General features: G+C 40.4%; 1 protein-coding gene across 4 annotated transcripts in view; it reads right to left on the bottom strand.

Moving 5' to 3' along the window:
- pde9a (phosphodiesterase 9A) overlaps positions 1 to 24,828 on the bottom strand; it is a 50,171-nt gene extending 25,343 nt beyond the window's left edge. Inside the window, exons 1-4 of one of the 4 annotated variants that reach the window (XR_005641062.1) lie at positions 24,539 to 24,827; positions 10,456 to 10,526; positions 8,122 to 8,199; positions 725 to 768 (exon numbers count right to left, since the gene is read on the bottom strand). Coding sequence is in view for 3 of the 4 variants with exons in the window: in XM_039818765.1 (XP_039674699.1) it covers positions 725 to 768; positions 8,122 to 8,199; positions 10,456 to 10,526; positions 24,539 to 24,601 (256 nt within the window). In the remaining variant the exon portion in view is untranslated. Of the gene's footprint in view, positions 1 to 724; positions 769 to 8,121; positions 8,200 to 10,455; positions 10,527 to 24,538 lie in introns of all 4 variants that reach the window. The other 3 variants (XM_039818765.1, XM_039818764.1, XM_039818762.1) reach the window with 3 other exon arrangements.

Below are 24,828 nucleotides of genomic sequence, written 5' to 3'. Positions count from 1 at the left end.
CCTAGTAGGTTGACGCTGACTAAGTCTCGCATTGCCAGATCTATCTTCACAGCACCGTGGAGTAAGGTCTCGCTTCACTACATATATTTTCTGGGATAGGAGAAATAAACACTCGGGATTGTTTGCAATTTCTTAAACCAATCACAATCATCTTGGATCTGCAGGAAGGACTATTAGTCTGTGTGTGTGTGTGTGTGTGTGTGTGTGTGTTTGTGTAGCAGCCCCCAGGAACAGCACTCAGCCTTTCCGCCAATTTCTTCCAGTGGCCACTCGCAGTATTACAGCGGAAAAATCCCTCTGCGACCTATAAAAGATTTCCCCCATAGGCCACTATTGTAAAAGAGACGCCTGTAAAGCTGCTGCCAGGACAACCTCGAAAAAAAACAAGGTAAACAAGGTCATTTATGAATATTTCTATTTCTGAATTTTTAATCAATGGAATTTTAATATTTTAAAAACTTCCCTCGAGCCAGGAAAAGTGATTTAAAAACCCGTGGCATCACCACAATGTAAAGTCTATGGGCCAAGCGGGAACTCACAAGGGGGTGGCCAGCGGGAGAAACACTACTGCGCATAATCAGTGGGCCACATTTCACGGAAGTAAGCCCGGAAGCTTTTTTGGCGGATGCTCCACTGACCAACTCTAGGAATGAACGGGGCTCTGCCATGAATGCCCTATCCAGGTCTTATAATACATCCATGGCGTGTAGTCCCTGAAACTCACCAGCAAGCTGACCTCCAGTCGTAGGCACCACTCGGTACAGTGACCTGCAACACAACAGGACACGCACAGGTTAGTCTGAGAGCAGAGGGGGCGTGAAGCTGAAATCAACTTTACAAGGAGGTTCACGCTCCACGTGTTTGTCAAATACAATTTTTTTCCAGATTTTACCCTGAGATAAGATAGCAAACATGCACACAGCTGTACACACACACACACACACACACACACACACACACACACACACACACACACACACACACACAGAGACCTATTAAAGTGTCGTCCCTTATCAGTGTGTCCCTGTGTGTATGTGTGTAAGTGCGTGTGTCTTTAACCTTGAGACTGGAGCGTATCAAGTGTTTTGTCTAACGGGACCAGGGCAATTGTCATCATTTAGGTTAAAGGGCCATCCTGTTACATTCCATTGACAGGTCATCAGATTGCATGTTTTGAGTAACACTGGGAGGAATTGCTAGACAGTCCACCTTTGTGCTCTGGTCAAAAATTGGGATAACACTGGACTGCTGTAGCCTCTGTTTCTGCAGGTCATTGTGACAAACCAAACAGCAGCTTTGGAAAATTCCATTCCAAAAACAAGACAGTGTCATCTTTGGATACAATACATGAATCAAAGGTGCAGTTACTGCATTAAAACTTAAGATTTCAATGGACAAAAACACACCTGTTTTACAATGAATGACTAAACGTGCTGTTGTTGTCCTCTCCTGTGGTAAACATGATCATGTCATGTGCTGTTTATTGAAGTAGCTTCTAGAGATGATTCATGATCTCTAGGTGCTAAACATTGCTCTTTAAAAGAAATTAATGTAGCCCTCACTAGCAACACTTCATATTTGAAAATGAATGCTATGGTATGTTTGACGTACAGACGTCTGTCCTTAACCTGTCCAGTTCTGGGATCTTATTCTGGCATGCAAGTTGTTTTTGAACGTGAGAAATTGATCAGCATAACATGCGTCAGCCACTTGGTGCAACAACTGTTCTTAGTCTAACAGATTAGCTGAGCAGCTAAAGGCTTACAATGAAAACAAGTTATGTTATATTATGTTACTGTTAGTTATTTTATGTCATATTATGTTACTTTATGTGATGTTACTGTATGTTAAGTCATGTCAGTGTATGTTATATTATGTTACTGTATTTTATTACATGGCTTGAATACTTGATCCTGATTGGTCAATCACAGTGTTTCACGGTTTGTTATTTCTGTACAACAAACAGTTGCTAAGTATAACCGACTGTTGCCATGGTAGGAGTCTGATCATAGACTCTGGCCGCCTATTTTTGAATCAATATTTGTGCTCATATGAAGCTCACACCGCTGATCAGCGGATCACAAAGGGGGAGAGAGTCGAGGAAACGGGGATCGCTAACAGCGCTAATGGCAACAGTGTTAGTTATAGGGTTGGGTACCGAAACCCGGTTCCACTATGGAACCGGTAAGAATCGGACCGGATTAGGACGCAAATTCCAGTTGCTCATTTCGGTTCCACTTAATGTGTCGACTGAAATATTTTTCCTCTGTCGCTCCGAAATGGACGTAAAAATATCACCCTTTCTACCGTTAGCTACCTACTGTAAATGTAGGCTACTTTTAAAATGTCATATTTTCCCTCTGGGCTCACCAAAACGGTTGTAAAATATACTATACTTATTATATATTTAAGTACTTTAAAACGTTAATATATTGTTAAATTTAAATCATTTTCCATTTAAAAAAAACTCTATAAAAGAGCCTTTCTTTGATGTCATTTTTCAGTTTTTCAAGAATCGGTTTAGGAATCGGAATCGTTTTAAAAGTACCGGTTCGGCATCGGACTCGTAAAAACGATACCCAATTTATAGTTAGTTAGCTCCATGGTTAGCTCCCTTACCTCTTAACCTCTGTATGAGTAGTCAGTCCCTCCAGAAAAACGCGATTATGCGATCGCATAATTCAATGCATAATCAGCCAAAGTCCGCATTTTCATGCGGGGGCCGCATTTTTTGAAATATGCCGCACTTTCGCCGCATAAATTGCCGATTTCCGCGAAAAATATGCGGTGCTTGCATGATTTCATAATCCCCCGCATTTTCGTTGCAAAAAAGTCACATATATCTTAGCAGAAATTTGAAAAAATGTTGCGTTTACTTCACACAAGAGCAGCCATTTTCCCCTGTTGCCATGGGAACGTTATGAAGTGACGTAATTTCGCGACGTGAACATCATCGAAAAGCAGGTGTTGGAGGTTGAATTTGACGTGGACTTTGTAGTGGGGCAGATAGCTAATATTTGAGTCTCTTAAGTTGGTATCCAATAAGAAAGCTATCTTAATATCTGAGGTCTACTCACATGTCTTTGTTTGAGTGCTCCTGCTGTCTATATTATTAACGATTTTTGAAAGTCTGTCTCTTTTGTATCTTTTATTTCCCTCTGTTTAGACTATTACTTTCATTTTTACTTTAATATTATATTATTTGTATATATTTTTGTATCTTATTTGTTTACTTATTGCAATGACTGAATGTCTGTAAACAATTTTTGGAAATTAAGTTTAAAAAAAGCAGGGTGTTGGGGGGAATCACTTTTTCTTCTCTTTTTCATCAAACCGCAGTTTTTGCAAGTTCCTGCAATTTTTGCAAGTTCTCGCAATTTTTGCAAGTTCCCGCAATTTCATCGCATAAAATTGCATAAATATCCCGCATATTCTATCGCATTTTTTCAGAAAACGTGCCGCATAATCAAGGATTTTTGCCCGCAACAATCAAAAAAAAACTCTGCGTTTTTCCGGAAGGACTGAGTAGTCGGGTAATAATGTAGAGTGAGCCGGTCATTATTGTGAATTAAACCTGCATCACCTTGTCTGGGTTCTGGTTCGCATAATGAAGGGCTCGCTCTACATTATCCCTTACTTATGTCATGTTATCGTATGTTATATTAAGTCACTGTATGGTATGTTATGTTATATTATGTTACTATTGTTATGTTAATCCTTTAACCCTATTACAGAATACTATCCATATCTGTCCACTAGGCGGCAGTGACGTAACACAACACATAAATAAAGGGCACTAACAACACAACTCTAATAACACTAGTTCCCCCTTTCTGTGTACTGTACAGTCAAATAACTATCTTTTGTTTTACTTTACATTCTCACATTTCCTCTCAATTCCTTTTTTTTAATTATCAAATCTTATCTATAAAATCTCAAAAGTAATTTTACTATTACCTTCTTTCAACTTAAGCAAACAATCAATATAACATTTTCAACAGAAGAGACTTCCTCCTAATGTTTTTCCTGTTCAGCTGATTATTACTGTAACTCAACTTTTTATGAATTCTATTCAGCTAAACTAGTATCCAATATCAGTCTTTCAGGTATCTCGGAGGGTTTCTCTCTCCAGCTGGTATACGTCTTTCAGCCTGAGGACTCTGTGGCTGAGAATGAAAAAAAGAACATGTAGCAGCTGATATCGCGTCACCACAACTCACAAGCGAGCTGGCGATGACGCGTTCACGGGCCTCACCACCAGGTCCGCTCTTACCATCGCGGCCTCCCACGGGCCATTCCTCCTTTCGTGGAGGGTCAGGCGGCGGAGAGGGCCGAAATAGGATGTCACTGCTTTCTAGCTGACGCCCTCCGGCTGCCAGCTCGTTTTATGGTGAGTGGCGGCGCAACTGTGTGTTAACAGTATGGATGGACAGGACACTGAGACTGGGCTATTCTCTACAGCAGTGTTTCTCAAATGGGGGTACGTGTACCCCTAGGGGTACTTTGGAGGACTGCAGGGGGGGTACGTGAGTTAACAAAATGTTTAATAGTTACAAGGCTGTTGTCCAGAACATTGTTCCTCTTCATGTAGAATGTTTTTTCCCCAACAAAAATGTGACATTGGTGTTGCCTTCTTTGGAACCCATTCTTGCCTTCCTTCCTTCCTTCCTTCCTTCCTTCCTTCCTTCCTTCCTTCCTTCCTACCGTCTTTTTCCAAGATTTTGTCTTTTTTTTCTCATCAGCATTTAAATGTTTTCCAGGTCCAAGGCTGTTGTTTAGTAAATCTATCGCTGACAGCGCTGTACTGTTCCTTTTTATATAGTGTTTTTTCAACCAAAAATGATTAGCGCTGGTCAGGGGGTACTTGGCTTAAAGAAACAATTCAAAAGGGCTACATTATTGAAAAAAGTTTGAGAACCACTGCTCTACAGCGTTGCAGTGTTCCTCCTCCATTTGTGGGCATCAAGGAGGTGAATCTGTCCTCCCAGCAGGAGGTAGTTTCCCTCTCAGAAGAAAAAAGAGCCGGCGATGATGTGTCACGGACCTCATCACCAACTCGGCCCTTTCCATGTGTCCCCCCCCAATGGACCAGTCTTCTTTTTATGGAGGGTCTAGCAGCAGAGCGTGCCTAGATAGGATGTCACAGCCTTTTAGCTGTCACCTGCGCCCCTGTTGCTCAACGGTGAGCGCAGCGCAGCCTCCGTTCAGGTCGAGAGTTATCCAGTTGGATGCTTTAGTCCTCCACCCCATGATGGGGGTCAGGGAGGTAAAATTGCATCTGCTCTGCCCAGCTTATGTGTTGGCATGTTATGCGGAACGCCCCTATCAGACACACTGAACAGCTGTTTGTGTGCTTGGGGGATGGTGTGGTCAGTAGGGCCCTGTGCAAAAAGCGCCTCACACGATGGCTTTGCGAGTGCATCTCTGCAGCCTCCGTCAGGCTGGAAGAGACTCTCCCACTGTGATCTGTGCACACCTCACACGCAGTGCGGCAGTGTTGGCGGCAGAAGTAGGCGGGCTACGGCGACTAGCCTTTAGTCGGCCAGGATCAGTGTAGTTGCATCGGTGTTATGTCGGCACAGGGCGTTTTATACATCAGGCTCCACCCACTGTACCCATGGAGACTCCTATGCCGTCGCTAAAGAGGGTGTAGGATGTGAGACTGCAGGGACGCCGCCTTTTATGCTGTGCTGCTGTACGGTTCTAGGTAGGCCCATCCTGATTGGCCGACTACATTTATGCAAAGTTCAGTGGGCAAACGCATGCTCGGGATTGGAGAGTATTCCTAAAAAGTATTAGCCATAGAGTCCAGTAGAGGGCTCCACCTGTGCTTATAGAACTAGAGTTATAACAGCATAACCTTTGTTTCCAGATGTGTCAACTGCCGCGTCTGGGCAAGAATGGAGTACAGAAACGTTAACATAAATATTCCCAAGGAAGTCATGTTTTTTCACTTCACCATCAATGGAAATGTTCAGTTTAATGTGAATTATAACACTAAATATGCTACAGAGTTTGCGTTGCTATGGACGCAGTGTTCCAACTGTAGAGACGAAACAGGCTATTTTCTTTAGCGTAAGCAATACAATTGTTTTTAAATCAATAAAATCATTTTTAAATCAATAAAATTGTTTTTAAATCAATATTTTTTAGTCTAAATCTTACGAATTTCCTTTCAATCTGATATCAGAATTAATTGGCATGACAAGCAGAACTATACTTTTGAAATTTATATCACATTTTAAGTGACACAATTAATGTTCTGATAACTCAAGGTGTATACAAAGCTCTTTCATGACACCACTTAGTTGCAAGATGATGAGGGTAGCGCCCTTTATGAGGGTGTAGTGTACATTAATTTGTTTTAGAAGGAGAACCAGGCCTCTCTTTATAGAAATAAGCTGCTCTTATTTCAAAATAATACTTTCTGTCTTAACAGAGTCATTATATCTTGGGTTACTTATTGCAAAACTATTACTTATTTAATATAGGCTATCACATATTGTTTATTCAATTTAAAATCCTACTACTAAAACATGTGTTTATCTTACTGTCCAGTGTGGGTCTACATTAGTGCCTCTGCTGCTCTGCAAATACATCGGCTAACTGTGACAAGCTGCACTTCTCAAAGTAAAGCACATGGTAAATGTTTAGTGTTAAATGGTATTTGTAGACATGCACGTCATCTTCCCCGGGACTGGCACATTCTGTATCTCCTGTTAGAAACATGCAGGAGAATCAAAGTTTCTATTCCCGGTTCTCTGCTCTATCTTGCTTGTGACACTGCTGACAGTGGTATCAGACACAGGTGACACCCTACAATATTTAAATACACTCATCCATAAAACACTAGCAGGAAATCAGATATGAGCACATTGCCAGGAATTCTCTCTGTGGGAAACTTAATCTTTTTGAGAATACAGTTTGTTGATCGCTGAATTTGCATTTTGCATGAGCAGCAATGAAATGTTGGAATGAACTGTCCTGTCCTGTTCACATCCTCTAAAGTAAGTAATAAGAAGGAAGCATTCCTAAAAGCACAATAGAGCTCAACAGTGAGCGCCCACTTTTTGAACGGCTCTGGGTCCGGAAGTGATTTGACTCTATTGAGAATTCATTAAATGCTTATATAAAGACTTCTAAGCCTTGGACCAAGCCAACCAGCTTTGAGATGAATCTGCCCTTAACATTTGATGTCATATAGACTTCTGTATGCAGGAGCATAAGCCACCGTTACACAATCTCCTAGCTCGTGGTCAGTCTACCTTGGATGGTTTAGACATTATGACTGATAATCAAAATCCTTATGGATAAAAAGAATGGGATTTCTTTAACTTCTGGAACCACACTGTTGAGCTCTCTCAGTAACCGAACCCGACCCGAGCCCGACAGGCATTGATATATACCGAGCCCGAGGCAGTTAAAATCTCATTTTTTTCTCATACTAATGCCACATGTACGTGTAGCCTAATATGCACGTGTTTCGTTGTCGCAGCTACATGAACAAATTTCCGCACACAGGAAGAGAATGTTAGGGTATTATTTTAAATTTATTTTAATCACAAAAACGAACCTTTGCATCAAGTGAAACAGGCCCATTGGCTACCTACATAATAAGCTGTTTTAAATTTAAAATGTTCTATCCCTTATCGTGCTGATGTGACCGAGCCCGACCAGAACCCCAACATCATTTCTAAATATCTGTCCGAACCATCCTCCACTCTATACCACAGGATAACTTCTGGAAGGGATGGGCCAATCAAGTGTTGGCAGCATTAGTGCTTTACTGACAAGCTTTCTGAAGAAGCAACAGTTTAATCAGAGTAAACCCCTGCAGCCACCATGATTCAGAAAAATGGACCACTTCTATTGTTATTCTGATGTCTTGTGAATTAAAGGGCTTCGGGTAAACTCAGTTAACTAAGCTAATGCAAACCTACAAATCACATTTCATGACAGCTCATTGTAGCAATATGCTAACAGCCAAGAAGGAAGGTGCAGGGGACACTGGGATTTACAGTCAATCAGCGAAAGTCTTTCAATCAAACAGCCAGCAACAAATGTTCTGTCGAAAATCAATTTATCAATAAAGACATCAGCGGGATGCAGGTTTTCCAATACCTCTCTGTGTTGTGTGGCATGGTGGGGTCAATGGACACCATGGCTCCAGATGAATCCAGCAGGGACAGATTAGTGTTTCTGCATGAAGACAAAACACACGGACATTTTACTGCAAGTCACATGTAAGGCTGCATGATTAGAAGTAGAGCCCAACCGATACATCGGCGGGCCGATATTATAGGCCGATATTAGGCATTTTCCAAAATATCGGTATCGGCATTTATAATGGGTGATAAATTAATATTTAAAAAATAAAATAAAAACAGACGAAACCCCCTTCGACCATGTTCTGAGTGTTGGCGTTGCATAGTCTGTCCACCAGAGGGCGCTCTACAACGCCCCGGTTGGCAACACTAGGGTTTAACCCTTTAAGTTCCATATCTTAAGTTTGTATTTTGATACGTTTTATTTATCAGAACTTTAATGTAGTTTGATGTTGTGACAATAAAAAATTATTTTTAAACTGTATTATCATATTATTTTAGTGAGGACTCATAAATAACTACAAATAACTAATCTGTTTATGTTTTGTTACGCATTTCTGGATAAAAAAAATATATATATATATATCTGCCGATATATCGGATTTTTAAATCACAAAATATTTGTATAGATATCAGCCTTAAAAATCCTTTATTGGTCGGGCTCTAATTGTAAGCAATCTTTTTTTCTACGTTTCTCTTAAGTAAAGTCTTAACTATAAATACAGTTTGTCTCATAAAATCTAAAAAGGATGGACATAATGCTGCCACTGCTAATGAGTAGAAGGGTGGTAAAGAAATTTAGGAGAACCAAAAGACTCCAGTTCAAGTCTAAATGGATTTTCATTTTTAACCATCGCCGTAAACCGTGAATTCAAATGAATTCATGAAATCAATACTCAGAACAGCTCTACTTGCAGTTGACTTTTGATGCTGGATGCTAGATACTACACGCGGTCAGCGGTGAAAATCCTCTGCGTCGGCTCTGTGCGGAGAGCAGCTGTGCTGCTGGGCGTTGAGCATCAAACACTTCATTTCCTGCATTCTGGTGAATTTTGATGCAACAATTTATGGTGCAAATGTCGTTATTTATGTAAAGGAAATTATTATTATTTCATTATTATTATAATTATGAATTACTCCTCCTGTATTGTTAAAAACTTTCTGCATATTCAAAACATCACACGTTTTTCGGGATGCTTTTTTTTTTTAGGAATCATGTACATCTCAACAACAAATCGATTACTACACCATTTTGTAAACATAGCCATACTGAGAAATACAGAGAGAGTTGTGTGGAGCTTAGTTACCTTTGTGTCAACTCATTTGGCAATGGCTTAAATGTAATGGATGTTCATTATTATAAAATAGTTGTGCACTATAGCATTAAATATGAATAGCTATTTACAGACTGTGTGGGCTAAAACACACAATAAGCCTAATTCTTCTAATTTCCCTTCATGCCTACAATCGGGGAGGCAAACTCATTAAAATATGTAATAATTAAGATCAGTGTGTATGCTGGAATATGGGCACCAAATTTGGACTTTTATGGCCAAACATTTTCTTTATGTAATGAGCAATAAAACAGGAAATATACTTGCATAATTCACAGAAAAAAGAAAGTCTTTTCTTCCTTAGGTGGACCAAACATTATAACTAATGGTATTGTAGCTGGTTATAACTGTACACACAGAGATTTTTAACTTTTGATTCAATTGTTCTATATTTAAGGCCATTAGGGTTAAGGTTTGTAACTGTGGATGCCTTTAAAGATGCACCTTAAGATGCACTTTAATTCTCTGGATTTTCAGGTGTATCATTTCTTTTATCTGATTTCATGGAATTTAATTTGTTTCAACTTGTTTCTTTTTAAATCCTGTTATATATTTTCACCACATTTATGTATATATGTATATTTATGTGTGTTTTATGCTTGTATACATATACTTTTTTGTCGTCTTTCCTTTTTAAAGTGCTATATAAATTAAATAAAGTTGAACATTTGCAACTATACCACTTTATCTCCCTGCTTGTAAATGAAGGATTATCCAGATTACACACCGATATAAATCATCACTAAACAGGAGTCATGCCTACCTGAACTCTAAAACAAACAGCAGAGGAGTATCTGGCTGTAATCCGCACTAACGTTATGACTCAGGTAATGGCTACTGTGTGAAAACATTATAAAATATATAGCAGCACTGTATTAATCATATGCATCGCTGGTATCAGAGGGCATTAAATGTCAAGTCAAACAGGAACAGTACTGTGTGTGTGTGTGTGTGTGTGTGTGTGTGTGTGTGTGTGTGTGTGTGTGTGTGTGTGTGTGTGTATGTGCGTGTGTTACCTTGGCACACCCAGGGCCGTGCAGAACAGCTCCTTAATGTCCCGTGGGGTGCAGAATCTACTGAACACCACCTGGGGGAGAACAACACACAATCCCACATGATAAGGGCAGGATTTATAATCCATGACCACATTGAAATCCACACGAACCTGGGAAATTACAATGTGTTCACTCTGTTGTTAGAACACACATTACACACAGGCCTGCAATACACACACATGCACAAGTCCTATACATGCACAAATAATTACTTAGTAACCAGCTTCAAATCAGCTATCTATGTCTTATTATTACACTGCATGCTAACCTGCCAACGTTAGAATGCAAACTTAACGTTAGGATGTTATTACCGGTAGTGGTAACAAATGTATTATAAACATTATATATATATATATATATATATATATATATATATATATATATATATATATATATAATGTAGTATTCAGTTCAAAGCCCAGCTGAGGCTAAGTATAGATAAAGATGATAAAGTAAAGCTGAAGCTGACAGAATACATCTTAAGCCCCATGATTATTTCTAGAATGGAGGACAGCAGATTTTACATGCTGCTACAATTTAACATGCACTTGTCGGTGCAGCATGTAAGGGATTTTATTCTCCTTCATTGGAAATACCAATCAATCAATCAATCAAGCAATGAATCAACTAATCAATCAATCAATCAATCATCAAGCGTTTTTGCTTCTCTGCTGTTTTCTTTTCTAATTACACATAGAGCTAATCTCTAGTGTGTGTGTGTGTGTGTGTGTGTGTGTGTGTGTGTGTGTGTGTGTGTGTGTGTGCGTGTACACTGCCAAGTTAAAAGGAAACTAATAAAAAATAAAATAAAAATGAGAGCAAATCATTTCAGTTTTAGGTTTTTACAGAAGCTAAACGGACTGGACATTGACATTCCAGGAGATGGCGCTGTCCCGCACTTGCTTCACATGGGACACTTCACAATGAAATTGAAAATTCCAAACTATTATAACCTTGATGCCAGCTGCATGCCCGCCTCTTGCTCTCTGTTTAAACACAGCTGACAAATGTGTGGTACATTACAAAAACACAACAACAAAAAATAACCACAAACAGCACAAAGCAGTGAGAGGCTATTTCTAAAAAAAAAAATAATATATATATAGTGGATGGGCAGGTTTTGATATTTCATGGTGTAAAAATCGGAGGACTTGAAACTCTAGGAGAACAGCAGTGAGAGGGGCAGGAAGCAGGGGATGCATGTTTGATCATTTATCAGAATCACATCATTTAATATGTCTTCTATGACATTTCTAATAGATTATTTATTATTTGTTTGTTTTCTTGCAAGATTTGCTTGCAGCTCGCAGAAAAAGTAGACAAGACGCTGAAATAATGACTCCAGATGGGATCCACTCACAGAGCTCTGCAGCACAATTGCTTTAGGCCTCCTGCACACTGGTTGCGTGGCGTGAGCGTGGCGTTTCTGTTGCGTGGCGGCTGCGTGGCGTTTTCTATGTCTTTGCACACCAGAAAAGTGTCTGACGCAGCGCTGCTGCTGCTAGCCTTGTCTGGACACATGTACAGTATGTTTCCCATAAACATAACCATAAATATATACTGATCTGATTACAGCAAAGACAACGTCGGCAGTATTGACGGCAAACTAGGCTCCAGAATATTTTGTTCTTTATTGACAGGTGCAATATTTGAAAATCGATAATTATTTATTATAATTTTTTTAAATTACATTTATATCTGCATTTATGTCAAAACCTAGAGACTTTCAAACATGAAAATGTCATTCATTAAATGTATTTGTGTCAAAATGACATATAAACATCTTTTCCTATTCTATTTTGTCTGGAAACGCTTCCAACACGCTTGCGTGTCGCGTGAAAAATAAGGGTCGGTTCTATTTCTAGCAGGCACGCGTTTTCGGCGCGGCTCGAGCTGCGCCTGAGACGTGGGTGTCACGCAGGCAGTGTGCACGCTCTAACCTGTTACCATAGGAGCCAAAATAAAAACGGACACGCCAGCGCTGACAGCACGCCCGTGTAACCTATGCTACGTTCAGACAGCCGCGACGATTCGCAAAAGGGCCCATATTGGGCTAACATATCCTTTTATTGATTATCAGAGTCCGAAAGATGTTTAATTTAGAAAAATGACCGGATTCTCTCCCGTCTCTCGCGTGTCTCTTCCTGTTGACACACGTCAGGTGATATATACCGCTCCATGAAGCCCACAAACTTGCTAAAAAATAAGTAAACAAACGTCTTTGCAGAGCTTTTTTGCTCAGGGGAAAAGGCTCCTGAGGAGACAGAAGAGGAGCACCCAACTTCAAAGAAAAAGAAATTTCACAGACAATACCAGGAGTCCTACTTAAAATACGGATTTATCGCTATTGCATAATATGTGGCGACAAGCTAGCAAATGAGGCAATGAAGCCTTCAAAACTTATTTGGCATATGGAGAACAAGCACCCCGATCTTCTGCCGTGACAGCAATCAAAACAAAATCACGGAATAAAGTGGACATAAGGAACACACTTCGGGGGTGTCACTGTCTCCCATTACCCCCAGATGGGACCGTTTGGTTGCACAGAAACAAGCGCAGGGCTCCCACTGATACAGCGTTAAGGTAAATTGTGTTTTTCATGCATTTTACATTTGTTTTCATATGATATACATTATTAGACATTTGTTTTCATGCTGGTCGTATCATTTTATTGTGTCGTGTTTATCCGCCACACCTTGACCTATGTCTTACATGAAACCGGTCCGTGGCGCAAAAAAGGTTGGGGGTGCTGATGTAGGCCATTTCCACATGGCAGAATACTTCTGTTGAACACAACACATTTAATTTGTAGTACATTTTGAAACAGCTACTTTCTTCTTCTTATGTAGATGTTTACATGTTTTTCTAATTTCTAAACAGTCCTCCTGCAGCAGGATATCACGGTTCTTCTTCTTCCTCTGACTACAGTTATGTGGAGCAATCAACCACTGGGGGAAATCTCTTGAGTCTGAACGTGCAGGCTTCCCAAGCTCAAGGCTCTTCTTTTGATTAAAGAACGTGCATGTTGCAGCACAGCAGCAGTAAATATTTCAACTTTTTCATCCCTTTTGTTTATTAAGCTGCTCCCACAGCTTAATACTGTGGCCAAGCACTGTCACTGAACATGACAAATGATTTGTGTCACTCCGCAGCATACACAGAGGGATGACCCACATACATGAAGGAGCTTGTTTGCGTGTGATGTGTGGCATCGAAGACCAACAAACTCACACAAAAACATCACAGCAAGAGATGACACGGGGAGGCCCGGCACTGTTAGGGGAGACAAGGGGTGGGGGGTGGGAGGGCTGGTTTAATGAGTGCTGTCAGGAGGGGCCAACCGAGAGATGATTGGGGAGAAGGAGAGTACGGCGGCCGACAGGGGCAAACGCACTGCAACTTAATGAAACACACGCAAATAGACAAAACACAAGCAAATTATGAAAACATCTTCATTCATTTGACAACACATGGGCAGCATTTAGCAAATGTGCTGCATATACACACAACACAACCAAATACACAAACGTGCTGCAAATACAGAAACGATGCTAAAAGAAAATCACACAAACTCCGAAAACAGAAACGATGCAAAAAGAAAAGCACACAAACCCCGAAAACAAATGCAACAAAAAAAACGCTACATCCAGTTTATACAACGGAAGTTCTCCAGGCCTCTAGGGGATCGTAAGTGGAACAGCCTGATTTTTTACCCCAGAGAGAGAGAGAGAGAGAGTGTGAGAGAGAGCCGGGGCACGTTCAAGCCAAGGGGGTAACCTGCCTTCACGCAAAATTACAAATCCCACTATGGCCATGCCAAGACCCGCCCTACGAAGCAGCTCGATTGGTTGGGATCAGGCATTTCACCTCGAGTGGTTATGGTTAGGGGATTGGTCAGGGGATAGGACCTGTAATAGTGTGTGAATGCTATGGAAGGGCGGTTCTTGGCGTGGCCATAGTGGGGAAAAAAATATCGCTGCCTTCACAGATCATACCTCCTATGGCGCCATTTTGATGCTAACAAGCACTCACCCGCCATTAGCATTCCATTGACTGCCATTCATTTTGGCGTCACTTTGACAGCGAATAACTTTACATCTGAAACGTTTAAAGACTCTTATTTGTCCAATGTTTATTTCTAAAGAAACACGACAACGTATAAAAGGCTCCATTACCTTGTACCTCACGTTATGGCTCCGTAGCAGACGCTTTTATAAAAATAGGCTAACGATTGTGTCATAACCACGCGACTTACTGTCGCACAGTAGAGGAATTACCGTATAGTACAGGAGAAGCTCACAGGCAGTTTCGACTTACATTAGCTGTTTAAGTTTAATGACTAATGTTAACTAGCATTTTAGCAGAGGTGTATAGTCCAGGTGCCAGAAAGTAAAAATCCTGCCATGTTTTTGGATCTGCCTCTACATCTAGAACAGGTGTTTTCACTAACGAGCTCATCTACCTGGTAGAGGAGCTGGTTTAGTGATGGTTGGGACAGCTGCTGGACAGGATTTCTACTTTCTGGCACCTGGACTATACACCTCTGCATTTTAGTGATCAATAATTAGCCTGTGCCTATGTTATCTCCTTACATATACCTACGCTCTCCGTCTCTGTAAGATTGGGAATGATTGAGATTTCTCTCGGCACAGCTACCAGAAGACTTCACACTTTCAGACAGGTTGCTCACGTCACATCTACGTCTTCAAGCTCAGTTGGAGGCTGCGCAGTAACGCTCAGCCAGCACCGGAAAAAGACACTTCTAATATCCTTCACTGGTCTCCATCCAGAGACACGGAATCTATTGGTCCATTTATATATACTGTCTATGGTTCAATCTCAGAACAGTGTGCACCGTTGGGTAACGGTGTGCAACTGCTTAATGATCATAGACTGTAAATATTAAGTCTACATTTGAGATATGTTTTCTCTCGTTTGGTGGGTGTGTCTCTAGTTTATTGGCTCAGGTCACAGATGATACTCAATCAGCAGAGATGTGTCTGTAAACTCGTGGTAATAAAAAGGCAGAGCGCTCTCTCCCGCTCTCCCCCCCCGGGAGCGCTGTTCCACTTAGCGCTCCCCTAGAGGCCTGGAGAACTTCCGTTGTGTAAACTGGATGCAGGGTTTTTCTGGTGCATCTGATTTTGATGATTGTGTGCTTTTCTTTTTGCATCGTTTCTGTATTTGCAGCGCGTTTGTGTATTTAGTTGTGTTGTGTGTATATGCAGCGTGTTTGCTAAATGCTGCCCATGTGTTGTCAAATGAATGAAGATGTTTTCTTAATTTGCTTGTGTTTTGTCTACTTGCATGTGTTTCATAAAGTTGCAGTTCGTTTGCCCCTGTCGGCCACCGTAGGAGAGAGGTCAAAGTGCACTTGAGCAGTCTGGCAGTGGCAGCCTGTCACAGGTGGAAGAGACAGGGACAGGTGGACGGCAGCGGACACACAGCAGCACTTCAGAAACAGCACATCTACAGCTTCTTCTTATTCCTGCTCTGAAACACAATGGAAAAGACTTTTTTATTACTGCACAATTACAGGTAATTCAGTCCTGGACTCATATTTCCTCATATAGGATTTGAAATTGTCATGGTTGTAAAAGCCACAACAAATCTGTCACTGTCTCCTCTAACTTTTGCTAAGCATTACTAACGATTATTTTCATTGCCGATGATTCTGTCAATTTCTTTGTCCATCATTGTTTCCCAAAAGCCCCAAGATGACATCCTCAAATGTCTTGTTGTGTCCACAACTCAGTTTACTGTCACAAAGAAGAGAAGAAACTAGAAAATATTCACATTTAACAAGCTGACATCGATTATCATAATCATAATAGTTGACAACTAATCGACTAATTGATAAATCTTTGCAGCTCTACTAAGCGTTATGCGTATGAATGCAGAACAGATACTGTCCCCATCAGATATCAACATCCTTTATTATGCTACCCATAAACCCTTGTCTTTGGGGGACTTTTCTGGCCCCAGTTCTCATTTTAAGATAACTAGTGCAGTGCCCGTTGAAAATGTGCCTGTTTGGAACGGGCTGATTGCTTGGCCTGTTGTATTGCTGCTTGTAGAATTCTCCAAAACCAAATTGTACACCAAAATTACTTACAGAAGGACCCCAAACCACGTAATATGCAACTCCACTGTATAGCCTACTACCGACTTACAGTGTAAGCTACTTCTACATCAGAGGAAGACATACTACATTTACCTGATAGAGAACGTGGCAGATTAAGAATTGAATCACAAAATACCCAAAAAAATGTGGAGTAATCAGACATTAGCCTCATGGACTCATGGCAGTGCCCATCCGGCCCGTTATGAGAGCTAATCAGCACATATCTGCATTAATCAACCACCAGAACCGGACTTTTTACCGAAATATCGTACGTCAGACCACATTTACAGTCTGCACACCCTTATTAAAAACTACACCAAAATTAAAAATATTTACTTTAAAAACTTTTAAAAAGCATTTGACTCAATATGGCATGATGGGCTTTTTTATAAACTTATTCAAAGGGGTATACGGGGTAAAGTTTATGCGATTAAATCACTGTACACGGAAAATAAATGTGCAGTAAAAATTGGCTCAAAAAGAACAAAAAGTTTTAAACAAGGGCGTGGAGTGAGACAGGGATGCAGTTAGAATCCAACACTGTTTAGCATTTACATCAATGAACTAGCAGCGATGTTGGAACAATCTGTAGCCCCAGGTCTCACACTTCATGATACCAACATCAAGTTCCTGCTCTATGCCGATGATCTAGTTCTGTTGTCCCCAACAGAAGAGGGTTTACAACAGAGCCTGTCCGCCCTAGAGCAGTACTGTCAGAAATGGGCACTGACAGTCCATCTGAAAAAGACCAGTGTTATGGTATTTCAAAGGAGGGCCAGATCTCAGGGAAATAGACAGAGTTACAACTTCACTTTGGGCAACACCAGACTAGAACAAAAAGGGTTCATAAAATTACTTAGAGTTTCAACCTGGCCATAAAAACACTATGTAATAAAGCTCGGGAGCTTTGTATGCAATCAAATACAAATTTTGAAAAACAAATAACCACGCATGAATTTGTCTGAAAATCTAAAAATAATTTGATAACACCAATAATGCTTTACGGAAGCGAAGTCTGGGGCCCGATTCCGAAACCAAAATTTTAAAACTGGGATAAAACTCCCACTGAAAAATTACAATTGGAATTCTGTAAAATTATTCTAAAAGTTCGCCCAAACACCCCAAACAATGCATGCAGAATAGAACTCGGTATATTCCCTCTGAAAATTCAAATCCCAAAAAGGTCAGTTACATTTTAGCAGCATTTAAATCAAGCAGATAAAAATTCCATTGCATGCAAAGCTCTCCTGAGCAACCAGCAGTTTTCACATGTCCACCTCCCTGGACCAGCTGGCTCGGAGGAACACGGAGCTAAACACCACAGTCAGTAGTAGACAGACAGGTAGAGAGAGAGACAGGTACACGGAGTTAAACATCACAGTCAGTAGTAGACAGACAGGTAGAGAGAGACAGGTACACGGAGCCTCAGAGCCGCCACAGACACAATCCTCAGTCTTCAATCAAAAGATCTGAAACTAACAACAAATCCAAAAGAAAAACAAATTTTAACAAAATCCAGAGTCAGTGACCATGAGCTGGAAATTGAAAGAGGTCGACATTTAAAAGTGTGGAGACCAAGAGAGGAACGTGTCTGTACACACTGCCACCAGGATATCGAAACAGAATTACATTTCCTATGTACATGTCCCAAATATGACCAAGAACCTAATATTTAAAAACTTAAGAATTATGGAAAATAATTTTCAGAGAAATTTCGAAACATGGCATTTTATTAGGGAAGATAAAAACATGTCTTCTTCTCCTGCCACATTACAAGGCAAAATAAAAATAAAATTGTATATATTACCATTATCATTTTTATTTTTCTATTCTTTTTTTATTGTTTTATTTTTTATATTATTGTTTCAACATACCCTTTGAGGGACATGCACATAATTTGTTTAGTATCTGCAATTATATCATAATTATCCTGTTCACTTGTATTATTATATCAGATGTATTTACTCCTTGTTGTTGTTTATATGATATACCCTGTATGTATTGTATGTATGTTTGTTCCTATGCTTTGGCAACACAGATGTATTTTTTGTCATGCCAATAAAGCAATATGAGATTGAGATTGTGTGAGAGAGAGAGAGAGAGAGAGAGAGAGAGAGAGAGAGAGAGAGAGAGAACATTGTAGTGTTGTCTTTTTTGTTAACGATATTGCATGATATCACCACAGTTTAGTGACGTTGTCTCGTCTCTCGGGTGACGTCCATGTAAGCAATCCACAGTGGCTCCGGGAAAGCGAAGGAAAGTTTGGTTGTTAACGTTATATCCAGTAATCATGTTAACGCAAAACAGTCAAAGTCAAAGCCGTTGAACCTCCCTCCGATGCTGTACAGAGCGTCGTCAACATTTACAAAAAAGAAATTGCTGCAGTCAACCTAGGGGGTTTGTTCCCCCGTCGAGTACTTTGTTGTAGTAATCTATTGGCTGTAATAAATATATTGGCCAGATTTTTGTGAGGGAAATATACATTATAGGCATAATGTTACAGTAATGGGTAGGGCTGGGCGATATGGAGAAAATCAAATATCACGATATTTTTGACCAAATAGCTCAATATCGATACCGCAACGATATTGTAGTGTTGACTATTGGTGCTTTCACAAAATATTTACACAATGAGATTTTTGATAAATAATCATCAGTAATGTGGATATAATGACTAAGTGTATAAAGGCAAATAATAGAATAGTTACAACAGCCTGGTAAGTTCAGAAATTGACATCACTTTACTGTAATGCAGCCTTTAAAACCAGGAAAAAACAACACTTATGTCATATTACGATATCCAAAATCTAAGACTATATCTAGTCTCATATCACAATATCGTTATAATATCGATATATTGCCCAGCTCTAGTAATAGGCGTAGGATTAGATTTTTTTAAACGGCGGTATTAGCGTAATAAGTTATGTGGTGAAAGTTTAGAAGCAATTTACACAACAGTTGCGATGTTCCTGTATGCTATCCCCCCCCACCCCTTCCCCTACTGCTGTAAAGCGTTCTGCGTGCCCCCCCCCCCTCCCCCCGCTGCTGTAAAGCGTTCTGCGTGTGGCATCTGCCTGTGACGTGCAGGTTACCTTCCCCCAAAAGACAGACACACATACACACACACACACACACATAAACACAGACATACAGAGGCGTCCCGCTTTATTAGATAGATGCAGTATATGCATATTTCATTTGACTGCCACTGTTTCATTTATTTATATTTGAACATGTGCTCATAGTTGCTTATCAAACCTGCCTAATGCTGCGGTGTAAATACGGTGCTTCCCTTTGCTGTCCTCCTGCATCAAGTATGCATGCATTTGAATTGTCATCATTTACTGTCCATTTCAGGGAAAAAAAACAATGCTGAACTTCACTGATAAAGAACAGAAGGAAGAGAGAGATAATAACTGCTAATTTGGCCCTCTCTTTTAAAGAAAAACAACGTGAGCTTAAAAGGAACCAAAGACGTAAATTTACCTAATGACAAGCAAAGCCTCCGCTGAATGTAAATGAGCGTGCAGCAGTAAAGTACCCTGTGGATAAGATGACAGCAACTCTAATGCTCTTTTACTAATGAAAAAAGCCGAACGTGTTCTTCTTGGCCGTACAGCAGCACTTTGAGTCTGTGTTTTTGCACTACATTAATTCATGTGATTAGTCAAATACTCCTTAGGATGTCTAAGAGCAGATCATGTATTTCAATTGTTCTGTCATTAGTATGACCTACCGCTGAACAAATTCATGTTCTTGTTTTAAGATGCTGCGACTGATTTCAATAACAAACCCCACGTTATAATAATGTGTCCCCTGCTGCTGAATGCACCCAGGATGATGATCCCACACCATAGGCCAGCCGCGTCCACTGTTATGCAAAAAAAAAACGAAAAAAAGATACTCAAACCAGATCATCACGCAAACAGGACACGCTAACCAGAATCTGATTAGCCTGAATAAGGACGTGAGATAACAAAAGGAGACACAGAACACAGAAAACAAGGTTTTTTTTGTAATTTAAAACACATAGAAGAAAAGGATATGAGAAGAATATGAGTTGAATTTAGGGCTTCAACTAACGGATATTTTCATTGTCGATTAATTTCTCGAGTATTTGGTCTATAAAATGTCAGAAAATGGTGAAAAATGCCGATCAGGGTTTTCCCAAAGCAAGATGACGTCCTCAAATGTCTCGTTTTGTCCCCAACTCAAACACATTCAGTTTACTGTCACAGAGGAGAGAAGACACTAGAACAATATTCACATTTAACAAGCTGGAATCAGAGAACTTCAGCTGAAACTAATCTAATATTAAAACCTAAATCCAAATCTAAGTGGTCGTGTCTGTGTTACACAGCTTGTACGGGGACTCGTCTGACATTTCCAGCCTAGCAACAGGTGACCACCGATCCTCTGAACAAACAGCTCAATATCTTCGACGGGCAATGCAGAAGATTTGGCTGGTGGTGAGCCATCAAATACAAACAAAGCTGCAGGATATATACTGTACGCACACACACACACACACACACACACACACACACACACACACACACACACACACACACACACACACAGACCACAACATTCCGAAATGTCACCATTCAAAAAAACAAAGAAGCCCTGAGGGAAAATTGAGATGTTGTCTCTATTTATCTGTAGCTGATAGCACTGAACACTGCTGTCAATAAACATGTTAAATAGGAAATGTAATCAAATTGTAATGTAATGTCATTTAATCTTTCTCCTTTTCCATTTTATTTTCCACAACAAACTCAACATTTCCCTGCCTGATGCTTGAAACACATTAAGCTGCATTAACCCTTTTAAACAAGAGCAACTCCTCCCACCCTGTTGCATGATGCAAGTGTCTGCATGAGGAAATGTCATGGTTATGTGCAGCACACACACACACACACATATACTGTACACACTCTGTGTGAACTCTATAAAGAAGACAATAAATGCAAAGTGCCGGTGAGGCATAAACCTCATTATATGGCCTTTTATGAGCTGCTGTTCCTTCTCCATTGGTTTGCCAATGTAAACAGAGCTGTGGCTGAGCTCTCTGCCTTCTCCGTTAACAATAATGGGACAAATCGTCTGAAATTGACACTGCCCTTCACTGTCTAGGAGTCATAATGACTGCCCAACAGCGCTGGATTGGATTGGATTTTTGACTGTTTTTTTCTTGTTGCTTTTTCTCATTGAAACTGAGGAAGTAACGGTGTCTCCTATTAGGGGAACGATTCATGTTTTTAATTCAACTGTAGCGGAATCGGAATGGTTCACATCGCAATCAATCTGGATTGATGGGTGGGGTGGGATTTTGGTTCTTGTGGTTGATGCTGAGAGGGATTTAGGTTTTCCTTTCATCTGAACTGAGTAAACTCTGTGACCCTGAGCAGGATAAACAGACTGGATCGATGGATGGATAAATGAAAGGATGAATGAAGTCAGATCAAAGGTCTCCAATGGCGAGAATTATTAAAGGGAAAGAAATGCAATTTTGCATGTTTTAGTTTAGATTTCCTTTCTGTTTTGGTCCTAATCTAACATGGGACAAACTCTTGAGCAGGGGGCGATTCTAGGATCAGACCAGTTTGACAAAATTTGACAAAAACATTCAGCAATTTTAGTTGCTTACGTTTTAATTTGGGTTCTAATGTGTTCTGAACTTCTTCTTCTCTGGGAACTACCAATGATCAACTTCACAACCGTCTCCTGCTCTCCCTCTGAGATAGATAGAGAGACTCAGCCAAAGGCACAACCTCCTCTGATTGGCCAACACTATGTTTCTGTTAACCCTTTCCTTGACTGGGTTACTACTGCTGTACACAGGGAACATACTACTACTACTGCTGTACACAGGGAACATACTGCTTCTACTACTGGGTTACAGGTGCATAGCATTGGCGACAGCGACACAGGATATTAAACCTGTTTCTTTGAACCTGTAATTGTTTGTCCTCTGTCACTAACAGACAAGTTCGCAAACTCTTCACTTGAAACACCAAAATTGATTAAAAAAGATTTTTTTTAGGGGGGCTGAGATGGCTTGAGCCCCCCTATAGAAAGGGTCTAAAATCGCCCACGCTCTTGATGAAGTTTAGTTCAGATTAATTGTCACATAATGCTGTCAGTTGATCAGTGTTTCCCAGTCGTGCCCAATCTGCAGGACTCTAAACTGCAGCCAGTGACACAGAGGCCATCAGGAGCTGGCACAGGTGTGGTTTGCATACATTTGGTTTCATTACAGCAACATTTCTGTGTGTTTCATTCAATATTTGCAAGATTTATTATAAACCCATTACCATCCAACACAAAGCTGTGAAAACAATAGCTGTAAGGTTGGTAAGAGATTGACGTGAAAGTTCCAGTGTGGGAATCTCGTGCCTGTTGTTGGATGAATAAGTTGCATGCCTGAGTGTATTCAGAGGGCAGAGCCTGGGTTACTCTTCAACCTCACAGCTCTGCAGCTCTCACGCTCCGATTTATTTAACATCCAAACTAACCTGTGAGATTATTCCGCCTGCTGCATGGACTGTAAATAGTCATGCACACACACACACACACACACACACACACACACACACACACACACACACACACACACACACACACACACACACACACACACACACACACACGTCTGTGGTACTATCTTTGTGGGGACCCATCATTGACATAATGCATTCCCTAGCCCCTTACCCTAACCTTAACCATCACAACTAAATGCCTAACCTTAACCCTTACCCTCACCCTAACCATAACCTAATTATATCCCTAATCCTACAACCAAGTCTTAACCCTCAAACAGCCCTTTAAACTTGTGGGGTCCAGCATTTTGGTCGGGACCCCACAAGTATACTGGACTCCCGGTTTTTGGACCCCACGAATATAGTTTAACAAGCCCCCAGATACATACACACACAGAGGATGATGACGGTTACAGTAGGCCAGTGGATAGTGATGATTCATACACATCATCATAACTATGGACTCTCTACTTAAGCACACTATTTTTAGCCAATGAGGGTTCAGTATCATTCCATTCTCTGTGATAAACAGACATGACATTTAGACTGTAGGCCTGCCACCAATTGACCTCATTTACAGTAAATCATACACAGCACGTAGCACTTAAAGCAGACCTGATGCTCCCTGTGAGGATCCCGGACATTTGTTTATTCCCCCAATACATCCCAGTAACATTTCTATACTCTGTGGTACTCATTACAATTTAAATGTCATTAAACTACTTTAGATTTTTTTTCTATAGCCTACAGATATTACTGTAAATATTTAGTGATCACATCACAATATTTAAAGTTATTTGACCTATAGGCTGTAACAACTGCTGTATAGGCCTAGTTATGCTAATATACAATGGCATTATCATGCTTTTTTACCTCTTGTTGTCACTAGACTATTGAACTCAATGATTGGCAATATTAAATTAATTAAGTAATAATCCATTATAAAATGAATATCATATATAATGAATAACTAAAGAAAATATATAAATGGCTTACAATGCCAATAATAGCAATGGCGATATTGATAATTAGAAATAAAAATTAAAATAATAATATAAATCAAACAATTAATTTCCACTAAATATAGGCTAGTTGTTTTGTCATTATAGTAATGAGCTACGGTTATTTTAAAATGTTACGTTTTGAAACATTCATTAGGCCTTTTCCTGTTTGTGTTTTGTTTATGTAATCCCATAGCCCCAGCTTCTTCTTATAAAATTACATGTATTTAATTAAAAAATTTAAAATTAAAATTACATGTATTTAATAGTGGCCGTTCTGGAGTTCCATAACTAATTAAGCGGGGTTTCTATGAAGGTTCTGCTAACAGTGTTGACATACTACATAATACATATATAGTAGCCTGTATGTATCCTACCTTCTGAATCCTACCGTCCACGTCCAGGTAAATGACGCGGTAGGAGGACGAAGCGGAGCCCATGGTCCCCTCACCTCTCCCCGGCGTCGGTGCGTCGCTGTGCGGGTTCTGCTCCGGGCTCCGTGTCACCGGTCCCACTCGCACCGCCGTTACAAAGCGAGGGTGGTGAAAGTGGAGTCAGCGGTCCAACGACATCCCACTAGCCTGTCAGCCTGTCTGTCTGTCATAAACACCGATACAAACTCCCTCTCCTTTTCTAACTCTTTCTCCCCCGGCTTCTCTCCGCTCTG

Source organism: Perca fluviatilis, chromosome 12 (genome assembly GCF_010015445.1).
Source record: "Perca fluviatilis chromosome 12, GENO_Pfluv_1.0, whole genome shotgun sequence".
In the NCBI taxonomy this organism is placed as follows: Eukaryota; Metazoa; Chordata; class Actinopteri; order Perciformes; family Percidae; genus Perca; species Perca fluviatilis.
The sequence above is the reverse complement of the archived record's forward strand: the minus strand, read 5'-3'. Positions and strand labels throughout refer to the sequence as shown.